The following is a 13,615-nucleotide window of genomic DNA, read 5'->3' on the forward strand; positions in this document are numbered from 1 at the left end:
TTTACTCCTACTCTTTGCTTCCTGTCTGACAACCAGTTCTCAATCCACGTCAGCACACTACCCCCCAATCCCATGTGCTTTAACTTTGCACATTAATCTCCTGTGTGGGACCTTGTCGAAAGCCTTCTGAAAGTCCAAATATACCACATCAACTGGTACTCCTTTGTCCACTTTATTGGAAACATCCTCAAAAAATTCCAGAAGATTTGTCAAGCATGATCTCCCTTTCACAAATCCATGCTGACTTGGACCTATCATGTCACCATTTTCCAAATGCGCTGCTATGACATCCTTAATAATTGATTCCATCATTTTACCCACTACTGAGGTCAGGCTGACCGGTCTATAATTCGCTTTCTCTCTCCCTCCTTTTTTAAAAAGTGGGGTTACATTGGCTACCCTCCACTCGATAGGAACTGATCCAGAGTCAATGGAATGTTGGAAAATGATTGTCAATGCATCCGCTATTTCCAAGGCCACCTCCTTAAGTACTCTGGGATGCAGTCCATCAGGCCCTGGGGATTTATCGGCCTTCAATCCCATCAATTTCCCCAACACAATTTCCCGACTAATAAAGATTTCCCTCAGTTCCTCCTCCTTACTAGACCCTTTGACCCCTTTTATATCCGGAAGGTTGTTTGTGTCCTCCTTAGTGAATACTGAACCAAAGTACTTGTTCAATTGGTCTGCCATTTCTTTGTTCCCCGTTATGACTTCCCCTGATTCTGACTGCAGGGGACCTACGTTTGTCTTTACTAACCTTTTTCTCTTTACATACCTATAGAAACTTTTGCAATCCGCCTTAATGTTCCCTGCAAGCTTCTTCTCGTACTCCATTTTCCCTGCCCTAATCAAACCCTTTGTCCTCCTCTGCTGAATTTTAAATTTCTCCCAGTCACCAGGTTCACTGCTATTTCTGGCCAATTTGTATGCCATTTCCTTGGCTTTAATACTATCCCTGATTTCCCTAGATAGCCACGGTTGAGCCACCTTCCCTTTTTTATTTTTACGCCAGACAGGAATGTACAATTGTTGTAATTCATCCATGCGGTCTCTAAATGTCTGCCATTGCCCATCCACAGTCAACCCCTTAAGTATCATTCGCCAATCTATCCTAGCCAATTCACGCCTCATACCTTCAAAGTTACCTTTCTTTAAGTTCTGGACCATGGTCTCTGAATTAACTGTTTCATTCTCCATCCTAATGCAGAATTCCACCATATTATGGTTACTCTTCCCCAAGGGGCCTCGCACAATGAGATTGCTAATTAATCCTCTCTCATTACACAACACCCAGTCTAAGATGGCCTCCCCCCTAGTTGGTTCCTCGACATATTGGTCTAGAAAACCATCCCTTATGCACTCCAGGAAATCCTCCTCCACCGTATTGCTTCCAGTTTGGCTAGCCCAATCTATGTGCATATTATAGTCATCCATTATAACTGCTGCACCTTTATTGCATGCACTCCTAATTTCCTGTTTGATGCCCTCAATGTCTGCTTAATCATCTTATCTACCTGGCCCACTACCTTCAGGGATCTGTGGACATGCACTCCAAGGTCCCTTTGTTCCTCTACACTTCTCAGTGTCCTACCCTTCATTGTGTATTCTCTTGCCTCGTTAGGCCTCCCTAAATGTATTACATAATTTTTCCGGATTGAATTCCATTTGCCAATTTTCTGCTCACCTGACCAGTCCATTGATATCTTCCTGCAGTCTACAGCATTTTTTCTTCATTATCAAACACATAGTCAATTTTAGAATAATCTGCAAACTTCTTAATCATACCCCCTACATTCAAGTCTAAATCATTGATATATACCACAAAAAGCAAGGGACTTAATGTTCCAGTCACAAAAACACCCATCGACCATTACCCTTTGCTTCCTGCCACTGAGACAATTTTGGACCCAACTTGTTACTTTCCCTTGGATCCCATGGGTTTTTAGTTTCGTGACCAGTCTGCCATGTGGGACCTTATCAAAAGCCTTGCTAAAATCCATATACATTACATCAAACGCACTACCCTCATCGACCCTCCTCAAAAAATTCAAATCAGTGAGACACGACCTTCCCTTAACAAATCCATGCTGACTGTCCCTGATTAATCCGTGTCTTTTTAAATGACAATTAAACTGTCTCTCAGGACTTTTCCCAGTAATTTTCCCACCACTGAGGTTAAGCTAACTGGCCTGTAATTACTCGGTCTATCGCTTTCTCCCTTTTTAAACAAAGGTACAATGTTAGCAGTCCTCCAGTACCACACCTGTAGCCAAAGAGGACTGAAAAATGATGGTCAGAGCCTCCGCTATTTCCTCCCTTGCTTCCCTTAACAGCCTGGGATACATTTCATCTGGGCCTGGGGATTTATCTACTTTCAAAGATGCTAAACCCCTTAATACTTCCTCTGTCACTATGTTTATCTCATCTAATATTTCACACTCCTCCTGAACTACAATGTGTGCATCATCCCTCTCTTGTGAAGGCAGACATAAAGTATTCATTAAGAACCAAACCCACATCTTCCGCATCAATGCACAGGTTACTTTTTGGTCTGTATTAGGCCCAACTCTTCCTTTAGTTTATAAAACATCTTTGGGTTTTCCTTAACTTGCCAATATTTTTTTCATGGTCTGCTCCCTCTTTGTTTTCCTAATTTCCTTTTTAATTTCACCCCTGCACTTTCTATATTCCTCTGGGCTTTCTGCAGTATTTATAGCTCTCCGTATCTGACATAAGCTTCCCTTTTACACTTTATCCTACCCTGTATGCCTCTTGACATCCAGGGGGCTCTAAATTCTGGAGTTCCACCCTTTTTCTTTAAGGGGACATACTTGCTCTGAACCCTCACTATTTCCTTCTTGAATGCCTCCCACTGCTCTGACACTGATTTACCTTCAAATAGCTGTTTCCAGTCCATTTTTCCTAAATCACCTCTCAGCTTAGTAAGACTGGCTTTTCCCCAATTGAGAACTTTTACTCCTGTCCTTTGTCCTTTTCCATAACTACACTAAATCTAACTGAATTATGATCACTACAACCAAAACTGATAACAACTCCCATCTGCCCAGCTTCATTCCCTAAAACTAAGTCCAGAACCATCCCTTCCCTTGTTGGGATTGCTACGTACTGGCTAATAAAGTTCTCCTGAATGCATTTTAAGCATTCTGCGCCCTCGATATCTTTTACACCGATTCTATCTTAGTTAATATTAGCGTTGGTGGGTGCCTTCCACCTGATCACAGACCTTCCCTTTTGTTCTTTCCACCCCTCCCCACTTTCCCTGCCCTTGCACTTGCTTAAAATCTGTTACATCTCTCACGTTTTCCAGTTCTGATGTAAACTGTTTCTCTCTCCACAGATGCTGTCGGTCCTGCTGAGTATTTCCAGCATTTTCTCTTTTTACCTACTACTGCATGCGGTTTCAGAGTATTTTTCACACGGAAACTAATATATTTACATAAAAATTGATGATCAAAAAGCAACAATTAATTACATTTATATAGCACATCAATAACAAACTGCATTTATATAGCACCTTTAACGCCAAGGCACTTCACAGGAGCGTTATCAAATAAAATCGGACACTGAGCCACATAAGGGGATATTAGGGCAGATGACCAAAAGCTTGTTTAAGGCATGTCTTAAAGGAGAGGGGTAGAGAGGCGGAGAGGTTTAAGGAGGGAATTTTGCAGCGTAGGGCCCAGGCAGCTGAAGGCACGGCCACCGATAGTGCACCCATTATAATCAGGCATGCTCAAGAGGCTAGAATTGGAGGAGCACAGAGATCCCAGGGGGTTGTGAGGTTGGAGGAGATGGCAGAGATAAGGAGGGGCAAGGTCTTGGAGAGATTTGAAAACAAAGATGAGAATTTTAAAACAGAGGCTTTGCTCAACCGGGAGCCAATGTAGGTCAGCGAGCACAGGAGTGATGTGTGAACGGGACTTGGTGCGAGTTAAGACACGGGCAGCCGAGTTTTGGATGAGCTCAAGTTTATGTAGGATAGAGGATGGGAGGCCAGCCAGGAAAGTAGTGGAATAGCTGAGTCTACAGATAACAAAGGCATGGATGAGGGTTTCAGCAGGTGGGCTGAGGCAGCAGCAGAGAGGGGCGATGTTATGGAGGGAATCCCTGGCCAAAAACCACCCAAGTGGAGGAAGAGCATCCGGGAAGGCGCTGAGCACCTCGAGTCTCGTCACCGAGAGCACGCAGAAACCAAGCGCAGGCAGCGGAAGGAGCGTGCGGAAAACTAGATTCCCCACCCACTCTTTCCTTCAACCACTGTCTGTCCCACCTGTGACAGAGACTGTAATTCCCGTATTGGACTGTACAGCCACCTGAGAACTCACTTTTAGAGTGGAAGCAAGTCTTCCTCGATTTCGAGGGACTGCCTATGATGATGATGATGATGGAAGTAGGCAGTCTTAGTGATGGAGTGGATGTGTAGTCGGAAGCTCAACTGGGGAGTCAGAAGACAGCAAGGCTGCAAATGGTCTGCTTCAGCATCAGACAGTGGCCAGGCAGAGGGATGGAGTCGGTGGCTGTGGAACGGAGTTTGCAGCGGGGACCGAAGGCAATGGCTTCAGTCTTCCCAATATTTAGTTCGCAGAAACAGAGGCAAGTACTCTAACTGTTGGCCATTATCCCATTGTCCAGAATACGATGTTTAAGTATAATAAAACTGGAAAGTGATAAATATCAGAGATAATGATAAAGAAAAGCAGAAAGAGTAGGGAAGAAAAGTGAAAGAACTTTGAAAAATTGACGTACAATTGTCCTGTGCCTTCACACAGCGAGGCTGGGGAATGAAGACGGGTGAATAAAACAGGGAAGGTGGCTCAACCGTGGCTTACAAGGGAAATTACAAGGGAATAGTGTTAAATCCAAGGAAGAGGCATATAAATTGGCAAAAAAGAGCAGCAAATCTGAGGACTGGGAGAAATTTAGAATTCAGCAGAGGAGGACAAAGGGTTTAATCAGGAGGGGGAAAATAGAATATGAGAGGAAGCTTGCAGGGAACAAAAACTGACTGCAAAAGCTTCTACAGATATGTGAAGAGAAAAAGATTAGTGAAGGCAAACGTAGGTCCCTTGCAGTCGGACTCAGGTGAATTTATAGTGGGGAATAAAGAAATGGCAGACCAATTGAACAAATACTTTGGTTCTGTCTTCACGAAGGAAGACACAAATAACCTTCCGAATGTACTAGGGGACCGAGGGTCTAGTGAGAAGGAGGAACTGAAGGATATCCTTATTAGGTGGGAAATTGTGTTGGGGAAATTGATGGGATTGAAGGCCGATAAATCCCCAGGGCCTGATAGTCTGCATCCCAGAGTACTTAAGGAAGTGGCCCTAGAAATAGTGGATGCATTGGTGGTCATTTTCCAACATTCTCGAGACTCTGGATCAGTTCCTATGGACTGGAGGATAGCTAATGTAACCCCACTTTTTAAAAAAAGAGGGAGAGAGAAAACAGGAAATTATAGACCGGTCAGCCTGACATCGGTGGTGGGGAAAATGTTGGAATCAATTATTAAAGATGTAATAACAACGCATTTGGAAAGCAGTGACAGAATCGGTCCAAATCAGCATGGTTTTATGAAAGGGAAATCACGCTTGACAAATCTTCCAAAATTTTTTGTGGATGTAACTAGTAGAGTGGACAAGGGGAGCCAGTGGATGTTGTGTATTTAGACTTTCAAAAGGCTTTTGACAAGGTCCCACACAAGAGATTAGTGTGCAAAATTAAAGCACATGGTATTGGAGATAATATGCTGATGTTGATAGAGAACTGGTTGGCAGACAGGAAGTAGAGAGTAGGAAATATAGAAAATAGGTGCAGGAGTAGGTCATTTGGCCCTTCGAGCCTGCACCACCATTCAATATGATCATGGCTGATCATTCACCTCAGTACCCCTTTCCTGCTTTCTCTCCATACCCCTTGATCCCTTTAGCCGTAAGGGCCACATCTAACTCCCTCTTGAATATATCCAATGAACTGGCATCAACGACAGGGAATTCCACAGGTTAACAACTCTCTGAGTGAAGAAGTTTCTCCTCATCTCAGTCCTAAATGGCTTACCCCTTATCGTAAGACTGTGTCCCCTGGTTCTGGACTTCCCCAACATCGGGAACATTCTTCCCGCATCTAACCTGTCCTGTCCCGTCAGAATCTTATACGTTTCTATCAGATCCCCTCTCATCCTTCTAAACTCCAGTGTATAAAGGCCCAGTTGATCCAGTCTCTCCTCATATGTCAGTCCAGCCATCCCTGGAATTAGTCTGGTGAACCATCGCTGCACTCCCTCATTAGCAAGAACGTCCTTCCTCAGATTAGGAGACCAAAACTGAACACAATATTCCAGGTGAGGCCTCACCAAGGCCCTGAAAATTGCAGTAAGACCTCCCTGCTCCTATACTCAAATCCCCTAGCTACGAAGACCAACATGCCATTTGCCTTCTTCACCGCCTACTGTACCTGCATGCCAACTTTCAATGACCGATGAACCATGACACCCAGGTCTCGTTGCTCCTCCCCTTTTCCTAATCTGCCACCATTCAGATAATATTCTGCCTTCGTGTTTTTGCCACAAAAGTGGATAACCTCACATTTATCCACATTATATTGCATCTGCCATGCATTTGCCCACTCACCTAACCTGTCCAAGTCACCCTGCAGCCTCTTAGCGTCCTCCTCGCAACTCACATCGCCACTCAGTTTAGTGTCATCTGCAAACTTGTAGATATTACACTCAATTCCTTCATCCAAATCGTTAATGTATATTGTAAAGAGCTGGGGTCCCAGCACTGAGCCCTGCGGCACTCCACTAGTCACTCCCTCCCATTCCAAAAAAGGACCCGTTTATTCCGACTCTCTGCTTCCTGTCTGCCAACCAATTCTCTACCCATGCCAGTACATCACCCCAAATACCATGTGCTTTGATTTTGCACACCAATCTCTTATGTGGGACCTTGTCAAAGGCCTTTTGAAAGTCCAAATACACCACATCCACTGGTTCTCCCTTGTCCATTCTACTAGTTACATTCTCAAAAAATTCCAGAAGATTTGTCAAGCATGATTTCCCTTTCACAAATCCATGCTGACTTGGACCGATCCTGTCACTGCTTTCCAAATGTGCTGCTATTTCATCCTTAATAATTGATTCCAACATTATTCCCCACTACTGACGTCAGGCTAACTGGTCTATAATTTCCCATTTTCTCTCTCGCTCCTTTTTTAAAAAGTGGTGTTACATTAGCTACCCTCCAGTCCATAGGAACTGATCCAGAGTTGATAGACTGTTGGAAAATGATCACCAATGCATCCACTATTTCTAGGGCCACCTCCTTAAGTACTCTGGGATGCAGACAATCAGGCCCCGGGAATTTGTCGGCCTTCAATCCCATCAATTTCCCGCCTAATAAGGATATACTTCAGTTTTTCCTTCTCACTAGACCCTCGGTCCCCTAGTACATCCGCAAGGTCATTTGTGTCTTCCTTCGTGAAGACAGACCAAAGTATTTGTTCAATTGGTCTGCCATTTCTTTGCTCCCCATTATTAATTCACCTGAGTCCGACTGCAAGGGACCTACGTTTGTCTTCACTAATCTTTTTCTCTTCACATATCTATAGAAGCTTTTGCAGTCAGTTTTTATGTTCCCGGCAATCTTCCTCTCGAACTCTATTTTCCCCCTCCTAATTAAACCCTTTGTCCTCCTCTGCTGAATTCTAAATTTCTCCCAGTCCTCAGGTTTGCTGCTTTTTTTGGCCAATTTATATGCCTCTTCCTTGGATCTAACACTATCCTTAATTTCCCTTGTTAGCCACGGTTGAGCCACCTTCCCTGCTTTATTTTTACTCCAGACAGGGATATACAACTGTTGAAGTTCACCCACGTGATCTATAAATGTTTGCCATTGCCTATCCACCGTCAACCCTTTAAGTATCATTTGCCAGTCTATTCTAGCCAATTCACGCCTCATGCCGTCGAAGTTAGCGTTCCTTAAGTTTAGGATCCAATTTCTGAATTAACTGTGTCATTCTCCATTTTAATAAAGAATTCTACCATATTATGGTCACCCTTCCCCAAGGGGCCACGCACAAGATTGCTAATTCGTCCCTTCTCATTTCACATCACCCAGTCTAGGATGGCCAAATCTCTCGTTGGTTCCTCGACATATTGGTCAAGAAAACCATCCCTAATACACTCCAGGAAATCCTCCTCTACCGCAGTGCTACCAGTTTGGTTAGCCCAATCTATATGTAAATTAAAGTCGCCCATGATAACTGCTGTACCTTTATTTCACACATCCCTTATTTCTTGTTTGATACTGTCCCCAACCTCACTACTACTGTTTGGTGGCCTGTACACAACACTCACCAGCGTTTTCTGCCCTTTGGTATTCCGCAGCTCGACCCATACCGATTTCACATCATCCAAGCCAACGTCCTTCCTTACTATTGGAATAAACGGGTCCTTTTCAGAATGGCAGGCAGTGACTAGTGGGGTACCGCAAGGTTCAGTGCTGGAACCCTAGCTATTTACAATATACCTTAATGATTTAGACAAAGGAATTGAATGTATTATCGCCAAGTTTGCAGATGACACTAAGTTGGGTGGCAGTGTGAGCTGTGAGGAGGATGCTTTGAGGCTGCAGGGTGACTTGGGCAGGTTAGGTGAGTGGGCAAATACATAGCAGATGCGGGATAATGTTGATAAATGTGATGTTATCCACTTTGGTTAAAAACAGGAGGGCTGATTATTATCTGAATGGTGACAGATTGGTAAAGGGGGAGGTGCAACGAGACCTGGATGTCATGGTACATCAGTCATTGAAGGTTGGCATACAGGTATAGCAGGCAGTGAAGGCGGCAAATGACATGTTGGCCTTCATAGCGCGAGGATTTGAGTATAGGAGCAGGGAGGTCTTACTGCAGTTGTACAGGGCCTTGGTGAGGCCACACCTTGAATATTTTGTACAGTTTTGTTCTCCTAATCTGAGGAAGGACATTCTTGCTATTGAGGGAGTGCAGCGAAGGTTCACCAGACTGATTTCCGGGATGACAGGACTGACATATGAAGAAAGACTGGATCGACTAGGCTTGTATTCAATGGAATTTAGAAGAATGAGATGGGATCTCATAGAAACATATAAAATTCTGACGGGATAGGACAGGTTAGATTCAGGAAGAATGTTCCCGATGTTGGGGAAGTCCAGAACCAGGGGACACAGTCTAAGGATAAGGAGTAAGCCATTTAGGACTGAGATGAGGAGAAACTTCTTCACTCAGAGCGTTGTGAGCATGTGGAATTCTCGACCACAGAAAGTTGTTGGGGCCAGTTCGTTGGATATATTCAAAAGGGAGTTAGATGTGGCCCTCACGACTAAAAGGAATCAAGGGGTATGGAGAGAAAGCAGGAATGGGGTACTGAAATGCATGATCAGCCATGATCATATTGAATGGTGGTGCAGACTCGAAGGGCCGAATGGCCTGCACCTATTTTCTATGTTTCTATGAATGTGCCTGGGCCATTCTCACCCATCACACACGGTGCCCGGAGACAGCTGCCTTCCTTGGCTGTAAGAGGTGGTGACCAAGGTGGTGACACTGATGCATTACAAAGCTGCCCAAACTCTGCTGTCTATTGCACTGCAGTAGAAGCCATGGTAGCTAGCCAATCTGACAGAAGACTTTGCAGAGCATACTGATTGAATACATCTCTGACATTTTTCCTGCATTAATGGTGCTATATAAATGCAGATTATTGTTATTGAATGTTCTCGAAGCTCCAGTTACAAATTTCGGGTACGCACAGTCAGTGTCACTGGTTACTCCCCTATGATCTGGCGAGCTCCCCTACTGCCTACTATCTAGTTTAACCCATTTAAAACGGAAATGAGGAGGAATTTATTCTCTCAAGAGGGTTGTGAATCTGTGAAATTGTCTACCCCAGAGAGCTGTGGAGGCTGGGTCATTGAATAAATTTAAGGTGGGCATAGTCAGATTTCTGAATGATAGGGGAGTCAAGGGTTATGGGGAGCGGGCGGGGAGGTGGAGTTGAGGTAAAGATCAGATCCGTCATGATCTTATTGAATGGCGGAGCAGGCTCGAGGGGCCGAATGGTCTACTCCTGCTCCTATTTCTTATGTAAACGGTAGCATGACCGGAGGCCCGTAGTAATAAGACCCCCAAGTGTGTGCATCTTTTTGGAAGACTGATTGATAGCTGTGTTGTCTGGCATTCCATGCAATGGTCGGAATCAACATCTCAGATAGGGTGCGTCGCGACGAGAGTTAACCCTCTGTGCACTGAATCTAACTCACCACAGCAGCAGCATAAGATAAATTAAACTTAACTCCCTTCCAGGCCAAATAGGTTAAAATCTCAAAGTGCGACATAGCACCTTCCAGGAAGATCCCTTATTTAGGGTTGCCATCTTCAGTCTCCTTGGCACCCTTTCCGAGATGTTTAGGATGATCTCTTCTGTGGCCGTGGATATTCATTTTCATTGTTTGCGGTTCCGGTTCCCTACTCTTCACTAGTAATCACAGCTAGTGGGCTCTCTTTAGTTACACCATCCCTTCATGGGTCACAGGGAATTGGACACTGTGATTAAATGCTGTGCAAAGTTTCACACTACCTGTCCCAAAGTGGGCTCCTGATCGCCAAGGCCGACTATCAGGATGCAGTCAGCTTGTCGAATGCAGCGTTGGGTCCAAGGTGTCATGGAGTAGTCCGTCTGGTACAACACAATCCGATGGATGTCCTCTTGCTGGGCCAGCCAACCCGACAGGCGGTATTCATGGATGCTACAGAAGGAGAGAAAAGGCACTGGTTGTTCACCGTGTAGGTACCTGTAATCGTACATCCTGCTCGACCTGCCAACCGTACAGAGCGTGCGGAGAGACACTACATGAGCAGAAGAGCACTGGACTGTGACACTGGGGGCTCAAGTTGGAATTGCCAACATCCAACCACAAACAACAACTTGTATTTATATAGCGCCTTTAACATAGTGAAACGTCCCAAGGCGCTTCACAGGAGTATTATACAAAAAAACAATTTGACACCGAGCTGCATAACTCGAAATTAGCGCAGGTGATCAAAAGCTTAGTCAAAGAGGGAGGTTTTAAGGAGCGTCTTGAAGGAGGGAATAGAGGTAGAGAGGTGGAGAGGTTTAGGCAGGGAGTTCCAGAGCTTGGGGCCCAAGCAACAGAAGGCACGGCCTCCAATGGTTGAGCAATTATAAGAGATTGAGTGAAAAGAAAAGAAAAACAATGAATTGAAAAGTAAGTAGCGTGTCCCTCAGGAGAAAGCTGGCAGGAGAAAGACCGACAGTCCTTCCCCAATCTGCCGAGAGGAGACATAATAATAGTGAGGGCAAATCATCCATCTGACAGACCTTGGGGAAAGCGGGAAGGATTCAGATACAGCATTTATTAAATTACAAATAAATCTGTATTGGGAAACATTGCCCCCCAATAACCTGAGAAATTGATAACTCTATCAGACCATCGCCATCGGAAATCACATCTCACCAGATATCAACTAAAGCCCAATTTCGAGCTGCAGTGCTGGGAGCATTCTTACACAGCAGTATATACCTACTTACACAGCATTGTGTATGTATATACACTTATACAGCATTATGTATATACACTTATACAGCATTTTATATCTACACTTATACAGCATTATATATATACACTTATACAGCATTATATATACATACACACACTTATACAGCTTTAAATATATATACTTATACAGCATGATATATATGCCTATATAGCACTCTTACCTGTCCAGTGCTGATCCACCCAGGCGCTGCCTAATATCATCACTGGTCATCAGTAATGTGGGGCCTGTCAAGTTACAAAGACAGCAGTTCAAAGGAATTGTTAATGTCAACATTAACATGCACACTAACTAGGCCTGCACTCGCCACAGTTTAGAAGAATGAGAGGTGATCTCATTGAAACATATAAAATTCTTACAGGAATTGACAGGGTAGATGCAGGGAGTCTAGACTGCAGATTATCGTTTGGGTTTATGAAGCTGACATTATGTAATGTAGCCAAGTTTGCTGATGATCCAAAGGTGGGTGGGAAGTCCAGAACCAGGGGTCACAGTCTCAGAATAAGGGGTCGGACATTTAGGACTGAGATGAGGAGAAACTTCTTCACTCAGAGGGTGGTGAATCTTTGGAATTCTCTGCCCCAGAGGGCTGTGGAGGCTCAGTTTTTGAGTGTATTCAAGGCAGAGATCAATAGATTTTTGAATATTATGGGAATCAAGGGACATGGGGATAGTGCAGGAAAGTGGAGTTGAGGTAGAAGATCAGCCATGATCTCACTGAATGGCGAAGCAGGCTCAAGGAGCTGAATGGCCTAATCCTGCTCCTATTTCTTATGTTCTTACCTCTTTAGGGTAAATGATACAAACAAGTTTCAGTCAAAGCAATTAGCTGGCCAGACATTAAACAATGGATGGGAGAGAGTTACTTCCTGCAGTTCAAATATTCCCTCCTCACCAACACCCCTCCTCCCTCACAGTAGCCGGCTGAATCCTGATCATAACTCATTTAATTGCCTGGCAATGGTTTCTACAGCGCAGCACTGCAAACCAGAAAGCCCCAGGTTCACTCGGAGGTGTGTGGGGAAGTCAGCCGAATGCAGGTTGGGCAGCTGATCAGCCTCAGCACCCCCAGGTCAGAGACAAGGAAACTGTCTTGCATCGCCACTCCCGATTACAAACGCCTGCCACGGGGGAGGGCATGCAAGTGGGCAGCTGGTGCCTTGTGGTGCCCGCAATTTTCGCACGTTGCCAATCAATACTTGATTGAGGTACTGCAGGGAAAGCGGCAATGAGGAAACCGGACTTCAGGAAGGGAAAATCAGCAAGAGGGGGAAAATAACCAACACAGAACGAACAGAAAAAGCAGGAAAAATATTCCGATTAAGATTTCCATGGACTGAGGATGAATTAAAACCAATGTGAAGTATTTCAATCAGAGGACATTCGATGGTTTGTTCAACAATGCAAACCCAGTAAGGGGGCGGATTATCATTTGGGTTTATGATGCCGACATTATGTAATGTAGCCAAGTTTGTTGATGATACAAAGATGGGTGGGAGAGCAAATTGTGAGGAGGACACAAAAAATCTCCAAAGGGATATAGACAGGCTAAGTGGGTGATCAAAAATTTAGCAGATGGAGTATAATGTGGGAAAATGTGAGGTTATCCACTTTCGCAGAAATAATAGAAAAGCTAATTATAATTTAAATGGAGAAAAATTGCAAAGTGCTGCAGCACAGAGAGACCTGGGGGTCCTTGTGCATGAAACACAAAAAGTGAGTATGCAGGTACAGCAAGTAATCAGGAAGGAAAATGGAATGTTAGTCTTTATTGCAAGGGGGATAGAGTATAAAAGCAGAGAAGTCCTGCTACAACTGTACAGGGTATTGGTGAGGCCACAGCTGGAGTACTGCGTACAGTTTTGATCTCTGTATTTAAGGAAGGATATACTTGCATTGGAGGCTGTCCAGAGAAGGTTCACTAGGTTGATTCCAGAGATGAGGGGGTTGACTTATGAAGATAGGTTGAGTAGGT

The 13,615-nt window shown here is 44.3% G+C and overlaps 1 protein-coding gene across 1 annotated transcript in view; it reads right to left on the minus strand.

The window, feature by feature from the left end:
• Nucleotides 1–13,615, minus strand: part of pnpla6 (patatin-like phospholipase domain containing 6) — a 259,651-nt gene that overhangs the window by 94,072 nt on the left and 151,964 nt on the right. The window contains exons 22-23 of the mRNA XM_070867081.1: nucleotides 11,804–11,867; nucleotides 10,643–10,811 (exon numbers count right to left, since the gene is read on the minus strand). Of these exons, the coding sequence (XP_070723182.1) occupies nucleotides 10,643–10,811; nucleotides 11,804–11,867 (233 nt within the window). The remainder of the gene's footprint in view (nucleotides 1–10,642; nucleotides 10,812–11,803; nucleotides 11,868–13,615) is intronic.

This window comes from Pristiophorus japonicus, chromosome 24 (assembly GCF_044704955.1).
Source record: "Pristiophorus japonicus isolate sPriJap1 chromosome 24, sPriJap1.hap1, whole genome shotgun sequence".
Lineage (NCBI taxonomy): Eukaryota > Metazoa > Chordata > Chondrichthyes > Pristiophoridae > Pristiophorus > Pristiophorus japonicus.